This window comes from Cydia fagiglandana, chromosome 19 (assembly GCF_963556715.1).
Source record: "Cydia fagiglandana chromosome 19, ilCydFagi1.1, whole genome shotgun sequence".
Taxonomy (NCBI): Eukaryota; Metazoa; Arthropoda; class Insecta; order Lepidoptera; family Tortricidae; genus Cydia; species Cydia fagiglandana.
The window spans coordinates 6909265-6923787 of NC_085950.1; the positions used below are offsets into that span (position 1 = coordinate 6909265).

Here is a 14523-nt window from a genome sequence, read left to right on the forward strand (position 1 = left end):
CCCTCCCCCCCCGCACACTTATCTCCGAAGCTACCGGGTCTATAATCTTAAAAAAAGTACACAAAATAGGTGACAGGGAAAACCTATTAGAAATGTGCAGTCAAGCGTGAGTCGGACTTAATTAGTTAGTTTTTGATCCGACCCCTACGGGTTTTTAAAAGACATTACATTCAGGTTCCACATACAACAATACTTATTAAAAATTGGGTAATGTGCGGAAAATAATGGTAAATGAACGTAAATTACATAATACTACTTTAATATATGTACCACTTAATTTACATTACGCCTTATACATAAATCTATAGGCTCGTCACATTCTTTAATCTCCATGCTAGAACATGCTGATTTCTGCCCCTGACTCTTCAAATCCAACTTCGGCTTACACAACTCCAATTTCAGACTAGACTTCTCAAAATTAAGGTTATCCTGTACTTTTGAAAGACTGACCTTAGATTTACATTTAAAAAAATCAATGTCTTGACCCAAGTTTTTCACCTTCAAAACACCGTTCACCTCAAAATTACTTAGAGCCTTGTAAAGTTCAGTTTGTCCAAGATCTTTAGACATCACGGGTTCCATGGACTGTAGACTGTCCAAACTAGACTGAGACTTAATGTCTTGGCTCGACTGAAAGTCTTGGTTAGACTGTACCAGTTTTGGTTCAAGAGTCCCGTGTCGAAACACGCTTCCATACATTGGCACGGGCGGGTCGGCGTTTTTGAGTTCTGCGTTCTTCGTCGAGTTCTTTTGGTGCATTCTGAGAATGAAACAATTTATTAACGTAAAAATAACAATGTACAGTCAAGGAATTTAAATTCCGACCCATTTCGTACTTTGTCACAGTGACAACCGTATGTCTCTAGCGGCATTCATATTGATTGTCACTGTGACAAAGTACGAAATGGGTCGGAATTTAAATTCCTTGACTGTACCTACAGTTCGTCAGGGAAAGGGGTCATTGAACGCACCCGCCGGTAAAATTTATAGTTCGTTTTTTTTTAGCATTAGAAAGAACTTACAAGAAGTAAGCGATCTTGACACGTCTTTTAATTGAAAAACGCTTTTCACAAATCAAAAACTTATGAAAGCAGAAGAATATAAATGATCGTATTAGATTCATAATTGTTACATGTTTGCCGTAACTTATTTTTAAAATGTAGTTTTCAATTAAAAGACACATCAAGATAAAAAAAAAAAAAAAATAAATAAATAAAGCGTTTATTCACAAGCTTACTTACATTTAGATACAATACATTCTTCTGCCAAACCACATAGCGGTTTGTTGGCAGACGAGGCTTCTATTATAATTAGCTTAATATTACCTTACTCATTGTTTACCTTATTTCTAATGCTAAAAAAAACGAATAGGGTTGGCTACAGCTACACTGTTAGCAATAGTACAATACCTTATTATCATGGAGGCAGAGCTAGACCAAGAATAGTCTGCAGAGATTTTGACAGCCCACGCAGTGCAAGTGTTATTTTAAACGCCAAACTTCTGTGAAATTATGACGTGTAAATAGCACTTGCACTGCGTGGGGTATAAAAATCTCCTGCAGACTATTCTTGGTCTGACTCTATAATACGTGGGCCACAGCACTGAATGTTTCTGGATTCTGATTTATTTTTTCTAAGTGGCCAGTCCAGGAATTTTCAGTATGCCCCAAGTACAAGTAGGTACTAACTTGTACTTCCAGCAGGCGTCAGCTCGGTGGCGGTCGAGATAGCGGCCCTGGCTGAACGCCTTGCCGCATTCCGCGCACCGCCACTGCCACGTGTGGTGGCCGCGGGTGCGCTGGTGGGCGCGGAGGTTTGACCTGGAGAACATACATTACTACAGAGGCCGGGAAGGAAGGGGTTGCCGGCCGAGTACATATACATGGTGTGTCTGACCATGGGGCTTTAAATCCAGGGCTTGATTTTACTCGCTAAACTGAGCTACTTTTACTATGGGACCAACCTTAAAATCGGGCTTTTCCATAGAAAACGTCGCCATTGATCAGCCATAATGTATGAAAAAGTAAAAAAAAAATCCGGGATTTCGGGGTTGGTGCCATAGTAAAAGTAGCTCAGTTTAGCGAGTAGAATCGAGCCCTGGATTTAAAGCCCCATGGTCAGACACACACTGTAAGTAGACGATGGAGCGTAGCGAGGCCGGCAACCTCTTTTCACGTCGTGGCATAAAAATCTATAGTCGACTATAGGTACACAGTGGCTAAAAATAACAGCATTCCGTTGCCAGGGAGGTTTTGGGATTATACTGAGCAATTTTACTATGGGACCACCCCGAAATCGCGAAAAAAAATTACCCTCCCACAGAAATCGGACCAGCCAAAATTTCGCGATTTCGGGGTCCCATAGTAAAAGTTGCTCAGTATAATCCCAAAACCGTAAACTAGATACCCACCGATCTGCAAAAGTCCTTGGACAGTGTTTATGAGGACAAGGGAAGGGTCGCTCTCCGGTGTGCAGTCTGAGATGCCCCTTCAGCACCCAGGGGCGGTCGAAGCGCTTCCCGCAGTAAGGGCAGGCGTGGCCGCCGCGGGCTCGGCCTGCTGGCGATACTAAGGGAGCTGGTGCTGCGAGTAAAACAAGATTTTGATAATTCGTGTTGTGATGCAGTAAGCAATGTAAGCATAAATAGTAGAGGATGAAGCAAGGCACCAAAGGTGGGTCAAACCATAGAGAAAAAAATACATACTCCATGCATCAGTTTTGGTACCAAAAAGACTATTATTTTCATAGTCGACATCGAGTAGCGGAATTATACAAATTATTTTTAAAATATTTTCAATAACGTTAATGTCCAGAAACCGTTTGTATGAAATCTAGACTTATCTTACCTTTCTCTTAAATTATTCATTCCCATTAACTTCGTTCCCTTTACCTTCGTTCTTCGCTTCGTTCCTAAAAACCTTCGTGCAGTAGATCCTGGTGAAAAACGTGCGCTAAGCTTCGTATGTTACCTTACTTACTTCCCATAAATTTCGTTTCCCTACGTTTGTTTTTCTCTTCGTTCCAAAAAACCTCCATGCAAGACAGTAGATTCTGTTCCAGCTCCGCATCACACTTTTACCTTTCTCCTGAACTTCGTTCCGACTAACTTCGTTCCCTTTTTCTTCGTTCTCCTTAGCTTCGTTCCTGAATGCTTCGGTACAAGACAGCAGCTCCTGGTGCAGCAATGTGCTCGAAGCTCCGCATCTTACCTTTCTCCTGAACTTCGTTCCGACTAACTTCGTTCCCTTTTTCTTCGTTCTCCTTAGCTTCGTTCCTGAATGCTTCGGTACAGGACAGCAGCTCCTGGTGGAGCATGTGCTCGAAGCTCCCCATCTTACCTTTCTCCTGAACTTCGTTCCGACTAACTTCGTTCCCTTTTTCTTCATTCTCCTTAGCTTCGTTCCTGAACGCTTCGGTACAGGACAACAGCTCCTGGTGCAGCATGTGCTCGGAGCTGGTCCGCATCAGACTCTTTAGCTTTTCTGCGATCTTGTCAATCTCCCATCCACCTTTATTCACAGTCCTAGTGGAAAATAGAACAGTGGTAGCAGAGAACTATATATATTTTTAAATAAAATTTCTTCGATCATAAATACCCTAGATACAACATCTTCTACAAATTCACGCCGAAAAAGTATCAGACTCACTTAGCTATAAGTATGCACGTATAGTAGACAAATTAAAAATGTATAATGTACTAAGACCATATTTATAAAAATTAAATACAACTTTATTCCCCACACAAAAGGTTTTATTTGTAATGCACGCGTTAGGCGGTTGTGACATTACAAAATGCGATAATCGCGCAAGTCGTAAAATTTGACGTAAATTTCTATAAAGAATAATACCCACTGTATTTTACGTAATTGCATGAATTCTACAGTATTTTAAATTGTGTTTTTGAATAAGGTTAACGTAGCACTACAATTCTACAATACGCTTATTTTCACCGACAATATGCCGTAAGACTTCATAAGTATATACGATTTTACATTCACATAGCCTATTGATTGAACACTCACCTAAGTGGCTCCCGGTTCTTTATTTCCTCTATAATTGGCGCCAAAGGCATTTTGAATTTCTTTTTAACCACCTTCGGTTCAGAAACGCTCTGCGTTTCGGTAACTTTTTTTCGAACGCGAGTTTTCTTTACGAAAACCTTGCGTTCCGTTCTTGCTTCGTTCGAACGTAAGTTATAACTTGCCCGTTCAACTTCTTTCTTAACAAAGTTTCTCTTAGTATGTAGTTCTGGTGAGTTGGTTGCTCTTTCGCTTTCCGAAGCGTATTCGTACGCTTCTGTTTCTACGAAGTTTGGCAGGAATTGGCTCTTTTTCAAGAGCTGCAGGTAAAAACGGGTGGATATAGGCACTTTGTCGTGATACAGCGTTTCATTCGTCTTTAAGAGGGTTTTGTGTCTTTTTGTTGACATTTTCGGCATGCGTGTTGGTTTTGTTTCTACTAGAGCTGGAAAGATGGTATGACGCAATAGTTTACGATACAAGTGCGAAAAGTGGGAAATTCACAACATCATTCATCATCATCATTCTCTTGCCCTTGTCCCATTCACTTGGGGTCGGCGCAGCATGTTTTTCTCTTCCACACCTCTCTGTCGCCCGTCATTTCATCATTCACTTGCATTCGTTTCATATCATCTCTCACACAGTCCATCCACCTTTTCCTCGTACTTCCCTCCACATTCATTCGTAATACCTTTTTCGTCACATGACTTTCATCCCTCCGCATCACACGACCGAAGGGAGTGTTTTAAACCGACACGAGTTGCGAATTACGTTTTCGCACGTGTATTGTACAACGCTTTACAGTACATATGGCCCTTTAAATTTTTGACATAGACACGCGCACGTATTGTCCTTAATCCCGCCCTAGGGCGGTTAAGTATAGCACCATATGTACCTACTGTAAATATTATTATGTAAAATAGTTATTAACGATACAAGTGCGGAAAAGAGAAAATTACCTATTCGCACGTGTATCGTACAACGTTTTACACTACATATGGCCCTTTAAACTTTTGACATACGCACGAAAAGTGCTATTTCACGCATTAGTGCGGGAAAATAGGACCATATGTACTGTAAGGGGTCATCCATTAATTACATCACACGTTTAGGGGGAGGGAGGGGTTCAAGAAAATGTGACATATTGTGACATGGGGGAGGGGGGGACACAAACTTTGTGACGTCACTTTAACTTCATCAGTATCCGAAAATTTATTTAAATTAGTAACAAGTTTTTAAAACGATAATCGTTTTTATTCGTTTAATTTTCTTTCCTAAGCAGTTTTGGGTTATAAAATTACTAATATTTATATCGTCAAAAATATTTTGATAAAATATTAATAATACTTTTAAGTATTTACTTAATTCGATTTGGCAATTTCGTAGAAAAAATGTGACGTCACACTAGGGGGGGAGGGGATTGCCAAATGTGACCAAGTGTGACAAGGAGGCGGGAGGGGTCAAAAAACCTAGAAATTCGTGTGACGTAATTAATGGATGACCCCTAAGGTCCTATTTTCGCAACCCGTGACTCGTGTCGATTTTTATCGCCACTCTTCGAATTTCCTCTTTTCCGCACTTGTATCGCAAATAACTATTTTCGAGCTAAAACACGCAATAATCACGGTAGTTATGTGTATAAGGGAAAACCAACAAGTAGGTAGAGAAAAAATCTACTTTCCTATATTACTTTACGAAACAACATGAATCACACTATATTATATTGATTTACTACGCGAAAAATACCTTTACGTTGAGTTAAAAATCCAAAATTCTGCCGTTCTTTCACATGACAGAATATTTTTATAAAAATAGCGGATGCAAAATTCAACTTACTTTCAACTGATAATCTACCCGTTTCATGTATGAAACTATCCCCTTGCGACCGCACAGACTTGAGAAAACACCTTGGCATTATATTAATCTACAAACAGCTCGCGAACAACTCAAATATACGATAAAAACGCTATTCAAAGTGTATAAACAACAAATACTTGTAGGGCACCTGCTGAACATGACAGAAACAAAAGCGTTTTTATTTTGAGAATTCCAAATTCGAATCGCCGCCAGTTTCTTTTTATTTTTTAATCGTGTTTACGGAGTCAGCTGCGTGACATGTTGGACTCCTTTCGGAAAAGCTTTGAAAAGCGTGGATAATATGATAGCGCGCGCGCGCGGGGAGCGGGGGCGGGACGGCGCCAGTGTTGCCAACTTGGCATATCTTGCCAGATCTGGCATATTTTCACTCGCTTTGGCACCAAAATTTTCCATTTAGCATCTGGCATATTTTTTAGCATAATTTAGTCTAAGCCAAGATTGCACCAACTTGGCAGCAACAATATGCGCCATCGTCTTAATGTGATTCATATTTTCATATTAATTTTGACTTTTGTGAACGGATGGACGTCGACGGACTATATAAAGGTAGTCAAGCAGATCTTTTCAGTAGAAAAAGGCGGCAAATGAGAAAAATGTATGTGTTTTAAGTGTCTAATTTCAAGTGACAGTTTTAGCATTTTTTTGTAGCATATTTCAAAAAACTTTGGCATAATCTACACATTAGTCTAGCATTTTTTCAAAATCCCAGTTGGCAACACTGGCGGGGGGCGGGACGGCGCGAATCGATTATTCGCCGCCTAGCGCTCGGCCCGCGAGGACGAGCGTTTAATTTTAGATTTTCCCCCCGAAACGATCGCAACGCCGGGAGATGAGTGCTCCAAAATCCTTAGTTATTTGTGATAAATGTGTTTAGTGAAGTGCGGAGTGAGATAACGGCGGGATGGGGAACTCCTGCAGCTCAGGGCAGGCGCATAAGGACAAGGACAGCCAGTCCCAGCATTCTGAAGAGTGAGTATGAAGGTCGCCACTCGCCACACAATGGAGGATGAAAACAGCGACATGTTTTATTTGTGTGGAATTGCTGTATTGTAGCAGATAAGACGACACGGTTGAGACCGTAAATAAATCAATAAGTTGAGCACGTAGGCATTTCGGCAACATTTGGATCCTTAATAGTCAAATTCGGGACTCTATTTTTGTAGAGATCTACCGTTCAAATTTCGGATAACTTTCAATTATATTTACCATACACAACCCACTATTTTAGCTCTACATATACAAAGATTGACTTAAAAGAGATTAGAGTCGAGCCCCTCTTGTTTATTAGAGTCCATTGCATTCAATAAACGACTCTACGCTCCTTTAAGTCGAAAGGGGACGAAACGACGTGACCGCGTCTCCATACAAACATAGTTCCCATTTTCCTCTCTGGATATTAACATTATATAAAGCATATTTACGCAATTTGACCACAGCCAGGCCGCTTTATTTAAAGTTTTTAGATTTTTTGATTATTATAAGAGTTAGGAGCTTTTAAAATCTGTATGGAATTTGTTTTTCGTTTCGCTCTATCAACAAGTTAGCCTACACCCACTATTTCGTCTGCTTTCAACTCCATTTTTCCCCCTCAGAATTTCGAAAAATCTTTTTCTCAAAAATGGACGGCAAAGTCGACTATGCCGCCTAAAAAATAGGTCGCGAAGCGCGAAGTTTATGGTCAGTCAAAATTTAAAAAGTTAAAAACATTGCAGTCTCGATTTTGGGACTGCAATGTTGCATACAAATTCCATTATTTGTCGAGTTCCAAACTTTTTAAAAGTTCAAATGGCCATATCAAATGAAGGCACAGGCCCGTTAAACAGCCAAACAGATAATTAGTACCGCGACTATTTAGTTGTCTCAAATAGGTTGGCGTATTTTCGGCAGAAAAATACACTTCTATTTTATGATTAAAATAATAAAAAGGCGGCAAGGGCTTTTCTCTGTGAAAATGTATACGTAAGAACGTTGCTTTTGTAAAATGTTTCTATGATATTTATGTTTCTTGCACCATTTTTGAGAAAAGCACTATATATGACTCGGCTGGAAGGCTACTTGCTGGCTTCGGATTCAATTAAACGGACTCCCAAGGTCGTCCGTTTAAAACGAATCCTCAGCCTGCAAGTAGCTACTTCCGAGCCTCGACAATAATGTACTATTATTGAACTCTTATTGACGAATACCTAAATGTTACTAAAATTTTATTAATTTCATCTTCGGTTTCGGAAAAAATCTGTTTCAATCGGACACTACCTAGGCGTTAAACAAAAGTTTTGTATGTTAAATTTTACCTTATCGTAGGTATGTAGATATTGATGTAGGTACGTCATTTGAACTTTCACTGCGGAACTAATTTCGTAGCGCTACGGCGTAGCACGTAGCAGGCATTTCCCGCTTGTAGTAAAAATGCTCCCCACCAGTGTTTGGTGGGCAACAATGTATATTTTTAACGGTAGGTATACTGTTCTACAGTATAAAACTCACGCAATAGTTATTTACGATACAAGTGCGGAAAAGAGGAAATATGGTCCTATTTTCCCGCTCTAGTGCGTGAAATAGCACTTTTCGTGCGTAAGTCAAAAGTTTAAAGGGCCATATGTACTGTAAAACGTTGTACGATACACGTGCGAATAGGTAATTCGCAACTCGTGTCGATTTAAAACACGCCCTTCGGTCGTGTTTTAATTTAACGGCACTCATTGCGCATTTCCTCTTTTCCGCACTTGTATCGTAAATAATTACTTATTAAAATTTACGCCATGAGATAACCTTGTTTTGACTATTATTGTTTATCTGAGTGTGTATTTATTTTTATTGAATGTGTATGCCAAATAGGCACGACATAGTGATACTGAAATGTTTATTTAACATCTTGTAACTTACCTAAGATGTTGAACAAATTAAGCTTTGAATCTTTGATATACCTACATTATTTTATTTTTAAATATAATCCGATGACGTAGTTATATTAATCATTACCAGATGTGGCTCACTCCGCGATTTCGTCGCTTTGCTACAGGTAACTAGCTAAAAGTACATCTTGCCATAAGCCGCGCGTGGCGCTGTCGCTACCTAGCGGCCATATCTGTGCTGATCGTGACAGACGCGTTTTGTTAGAGAGTGAGTCTTCTGTACCTAGTACTATTATTTATTCTGTGTCATTACTAACCTTAAAGGCGTATGATAGTCGGTAAAAAAGTATGTAGGTAGATTATGAGCAGAATCACCTTTGAAAAAACCGGGCAAGTGCGAGTCGGACTCGCGCACGAAGGGTTCCGTACCACAATGCAAAAAAAAAAAACAAAAAAAAATAAACGGTCACCCATCCAAGTACTGACCCCTCCCGACGTTGCTTAACTTTGGTCAAAAATTACGTTTGTTGTATGGGAGCCCCATTTAAATCTTTATTTTATTCTGTTTTTAGTATTTGTTGTTATAGCGGCAACAGAAATACATCATCTGTAAAAATTTCAACTGTCTAGCTATCACGGTTCGTGTGCTACAGCCTGGTGACAGACGGACGGACGGACGGACGGATAGCGAAGTCTTAGTAATAGGGTCCCGTTTTACCCTTTGGGTACGGAACCCTAAAAAGAAGTTCTTTTGGAATATATTCCATAAACGTAGGCTTTTATTATAGGTATTAGTAGGTTAGGTAGACGATTAATTATGAAAAGGGAAAGTAATGAATTACTTTTCAATGCCCTTATCAGATCTACGGTCACAGACAACAGTAGGTACTTGACCTCTCTAGGACCTCTAGGTACCTACGTAGATTAAAATGCTGTCTGTCTGTACCTACGCTTAAATCTGTTTAACTACGAAACGGATTTTAATGCGATACATCAATAATAGAGTTTTGATTCAAGAGGGAGGTTTATAATAATTATAATATACTAGCGACCCGGACCCCTATTCGACAAGCGACGTTTGACGTATCGTGTTGATCTCCCGTTGATGTGGGAAAAATCATAAGTTCTCGAATAGGTACAATGTCAAAATTTGACATTAACAATCCACAGTTAGGGTGACAAGCAAACCAAACCGAACCACCCTTAGTTTAGAGTTGAGTTTTGGTTGTACCAAATTATATTATCCACCGTTGATGGAATCAACACTCAGTATGCAATAAAAATCAACTGTTGATTTGACGTGGATGCAAAATCTGACAGTTGTACATGTCGAATTTGGCCCCCGGCTTCCCACGTGTAAATCTTAACAAATTGATACACTTAAAACTTCCTCAAGGATCACTCTATTGACAGGTAAAAACCGCATGAAAATCCGTTCAGTAGTTTTTGAGTTTATCGCGAACATACTTACACTAACACACAAACAGACATACCATACGCGGCGGGGATATAAAGTTTAGTGATTAGACTTTATTAGATTAGACCCAGTTTCTAGGTCACAACAAGGTTCCTAGGTACGCTAATCAAAGCCCTGGATCCCGGCCATATTTAGGTCAAGCTCAGGCTGAAATATCGATATTTCACTGAGCAATGATAGCTCGGTAAAACTATATCTATAAACACTCCCATGGATCTGTGTCATTGGTTTAAAGGGCTCCAGGTATCAATGCATATTTCCACGACCTGTCTGGCCTAGTGGGTACCCCTCCCGCGAAGCCGATGGTCCCGGGTTTGAATCCCTGAATGGCATTTATTTGTGTGACGAGCACGGATATTTGTTCTTGAGTCATGACCATGAGTGCTGTCTATGTATATATATCTCCCTTCTTCGCGTTGTCCCGGCTTGCCACGACTCATGGGAGCCTGGGGTCCGCTTGGCAAATAATCCCAGGAATTGGCATAGCTAGTGCCTATTATATTTTTTCTAAAGCGGCTGCTATCTGACCTTCCAACCCAGAGGGTAAACTAGGCCTTATTAGGATTAGTCCGGTTTCCTCATCTAGTATCGAGTAGCGGAATTACCAGTACTTTAAGTAGTAGTAGTAATACTGACAATAGATGTAGTACTGTCAGGCGTGTCTCACTCGGCGATTTCGTCGCTTTGCTACAGGTAGCTAAAAGTACATCCGTTCGACCCCAATTTTCGGGTTTTACATAAGCCGCGCGTGGCGCTGTCGCCACCTAGCGGCCATATCAGTGCTGATTGTCACAGACGCGTTTTGTTAGAGAGTGAGTCTTCTGTACCTAGTACTATTATTTATTCTGTGGTAGCGGTAAACAAAGCATATTTACATAAGAATTAGTTTTTTTATTTATTTATTGAATAATAAGTAAGTTATTATTAAATTATTATTACAAGACAAGACCCATCGTGGGCAAAACCAAGAGGAGGTAAAATAATACTAGGAAGCCATTTTGTTTACCAAAATTAAAACCCCACAATTTACCCGTGGGGTTTTAGGTAATTTATAATTTATAATACTCAACATAATTTACTTCATAATTTATATTACAAAAAGATCCAATATCCAAAAGAGCCTTAAAAGGAGAATCAACTCTTTAATAGCATACTTAGGACTTAATTTACAATGACACGAATATAATAAAATGAACAGAGACTTAGTTTGCGAGAATTCAATGAATTTGGAAGATTCTTGCGGTTTGAGACAAATTCTTTTGATGTTGGTTAAATATCGCTGAAATATTTAACACGCTCTTGTTAGCCTTACCACAGAATAAATAATAGTACTAGGTACAGAAGGTTCACTCTAAGAAAACGCGTCTATTACGGCAGATATGACCGCTAGGTGGCGCAAGCGCGAGCGTCGTTACTAAATTGGTGTGAGTCGCATTGTACTTGTAGCGACGCGACGAAATCGCGGAGTGAGCCACACCTGGCCTTACAGAAAAGTTTTATTTTATTTTATTAGAAGTTTACCAAATACGTCAATAGAGGTCGCTATACCATGATAAAAGAGATTTCTGCATCGAACTAATGATGTTTTTACTGTATTTCTTGTTTTTCCAGTTCACAATCACGTGTATGTGGTATAGTACATATACTATAGTACCTACTATAGTATGTAGTACTTAGAATGACGTAAAATATACACTTTAGATTCCTAATTGAGTACTACCAAGGCCTATTATCATACACTAAATAGAGAGCTGATAATTTTGAGCAATTAGCAAGCAAACATACCTACATAAAAACAACTTATTATGCTATGCGTCAGAAGCGATAACAGCAGAAATGGATAACCGGGTCAGGGGGCCCGAAAGCAGATCATTTGGACACTAGGGGGGCTAGTCAACATGACAGTCGTTTGCGAATACAAAACGAAACACTACGATAAATAATTCAATTCAGTTCTTTATTTTCATTAACAATACAGTATTGTGTACTTACCTACCACTGATTTAAACTTTCACCAGTTTGCGAAGCGAAGGCGAAGCGCAAGATTGTCACCTCGGTTAGGCCTAGGGTTGCCAACTTTTTTTTGGTGGACTATAGTATTTTCCAGAATAAGGGATCAAAAATATAGTACATTTCAAAAAAATATAGTACTTTTAGATAAAATACTAAACATGAGTGTAATATACGTTCCCCGATTTTTCCCGAAGCCGTTCCCGAAGCCTTCCAAATTAGAGAACAACTTCTTCATTTCGCCAAAGAAAGACTTAAAAACCTATCAGCTCATGTTTCCCTTACTCTGTTACGGTCCTGCTTTGCCGTTCCCAGACTTACATATTTTCTCCGCACCGTACCAACCTGGCTATACCCCGAACATATCGACTCATTCGACCGTACACTAAAGGAATCGGCTGAGTGTCTGCTTAACGTATCCCTTAACTCGGACCAATGGGACTTGGCATCGTTGCCTATTCGAAATGGTGGCCTAGGACTACGCCGCGCTCGTGACGTCAGTCTTCCGGCCTTCTTGGCGTCGGCGGCAGGGGTTGTAGAACTCGTCTCTAAAATTTTATCTTTGGATGGAGACAGGACTACCATACCCTTTGCCTCTGACGCCCAGTCGGCTTGGATGGCTCTCAACTCGGGTGCGTCCGTACCCGAAAAACCGTTCCTGCAACGTTGTTGGGACGTCGTGGGCGTCAAGCGGATCTTCGATTCCCTGATGACAAACGCTGTTGGTGCAGATAGGGCCAGACTAAATGCAGCTTCGAGGCCTGAAAGTGGTGCTTGGTTACACGCCCTCCCATCTCCCAATCTTGGCACTCTGCTCGATAACGACTCACTGCGGGTGGCCGTTGCTCTCCGTCTGGGTTGCGATGTATGTCAACCTCATTTGTGCATCTGCGGCTCTATGGTGGAGAGTAACGGTCATCACGCACTGAGCTGTTGCCGCTGCGCCGGCAGGTTCCCACGACACCATGCCCTGAACGACATCATCCGCAGGGCATTAGTGTCGGCAAACATCCCCTCCACGCTAGAACCGCCAGGCCTCAGCCGGTCGGATGGTAAAAGGCCTGACGGCCTGACACTGGTGCCATGGGACAAAGGCAAGTGTTTATTATGGGACGCTACGTGTGTAAGCACATTTGCCCCCTCCCACCTTTGTCGTACCATCCGGACTGCGGGCGCAGCCGCTGAGGTGGCGGCCCAACATAAACACCTAAAATACTCGGCGCTAACCAATTACCTGTTCGTCCCAGTAGCCGTAGAGACGTCCGGGTGTTGGTGTGCTGAGGCAAAAACCTTCCTTAGGGAAGTAGGTCGCCGCATGCAACAAAGGGGCCTTGACCCGCGCTCCGGGTTTTTCCTGGTGCAAAGGCTGTCCATCGCAATTCAACGCGGTAACGCAGCGAGTGTGATGGGCACCTTTGCGCCGGGGGTAGCGCGGGGAGGCCTCTTTGAGTAGTTTTTATATTCCTTATTTTATTTTAGATGTATTTAGGGTTTTAGTTGTAATTTAGTATTATTTATAGATGTATATAGTTCATAAGTTATTTATTTGTTTTTCTACGGTCTTTTTCCTATGAAATAAATATTATTTATCATATACGTTTAATCGGAAATATAGTATTTTAGCGTACTTTATATTTTTCCAAAAGTATATAGTACAGAGAGCCAAAATATAGTACAATACTATATAATATAGTACGGTTGGCAACCCTAGTTAGGCCAGGCCGCCATCAGTGTCGCGCTTGCATACAATGCATACCAATGACCCAGGTTAACGGGTTTAGGACGAAGGACTGCTATAATTAATTATTAATAATCCTAGTTAAGAGTTAAACCAAGTAAAGCCTGCAGCGATTTTGATAGCCCACGCAGTGCAAGTGTTATTTATACGTCATAATTTCATAGACGTTAGACGTTTAAAATTAAATTAAATTAAATTTATTTGTCACTTATTAATTAAATCTTGCAATTTCTATTATATCTGTTTGTTGAAATGTGTCATTTTTTATTTTTACATAAATAAAAGAATAAACAAAATAATTATACTAAAAATTTAAATTAAAACTAAACTCTAACAACTATATACACATATTTACAAATAAAAAATGGGAGCTAGCTCGACGCCGGATGGTAGGGTGCCCAGAAGGCTGGTGGCATTGCCGCGCTGAATGGCAATGCCAATTCGTTGGGCAAGGAAGTACCCAGCCCTCTGGTCACCCGTAGCATCATTAAGACGCTTCGCCAGGTCCCTAAATATTTGGTGTGCCCCGGGTCCCCAAGTCGGGCCTTG

The 14523-nt window shown here is 40.6% G+C and overlaps 2 protein-coding genes across 2 annotated transcripts in view; one reads left to right on the top strand and one right to left on the bottom strand.

Annotated features, from left to right (window-relative positions):
• Positions 1 to 273: 273 nt before the first annotated feature.
• LOC134674199 (zinc finger and SCAN domain-containing protein 12-like) lies at positions 274 to 6187 on the bottom strand. Its single transcript, XM_063532258.1, has 7 exons — positions 5856 to 6187; positions 4023 to 4464; positions 3339 to 3523; positions 3080 to 3274; positions 2411 to 2582; positions 1689 to 1820; positions 274 to 760 (listed from the first exon to the last, which is right to left on the bottom strand). The coding sequence occupies exons 1-7, from the start codon at positions 5932 to 5934 to the stop codon at positions 274 to 276; spliced, it is 1692 nt and encodes a 563-aa protein (XP_063388328.1). The 5' UTR covers positions 5935 to 6187.
• Positions 6188 to 6624: 437 nt separating this feature from the next.
• Positions 6625 to 14523, top strand: part of LOC134674200 (uncharacterized) — an 80991-nt gene continuing 73092 nt past the window's right edge. The window contains exon 1 of the mRNA XM_063532259.1: positions 6625 to 6866. Within this exon, the coding sequence (XP_063388329.1) occupies positions 6799 to 6866 (68 nt within the window). The 5' untranslated portion in view covers positions 6625 to 6798. The remainder of the gene's footprint in view (positions 6867 to 14523) is intronic.

Excerpts from the sequence above, each read along its gene's own strand:
- LOC134674199 (XM_063532258.1), bottom strand. The coding sequence starts at position 5,934 with ATGCCAAGGTGTTTTCTCAAGTCTGTGCGGTCGCAAGGGGATAGTTTC. Across the intron at positions 2,583-3,079 it reads GAACGAAGTTCAGGAGAAAG|CACCAGCTCCCTTAGTATCG; the intron begins GTAAAAGTGTGA and ends TTTTACTCGCAG. Across the intron at positions 1,821-2,410 it reads CCAAGGACTTTTGCAGATCG|GTCAAACCTCCGCGCCCACC; the intron begins GTGGGTATCTAG and ends TATGTTCTCCAG.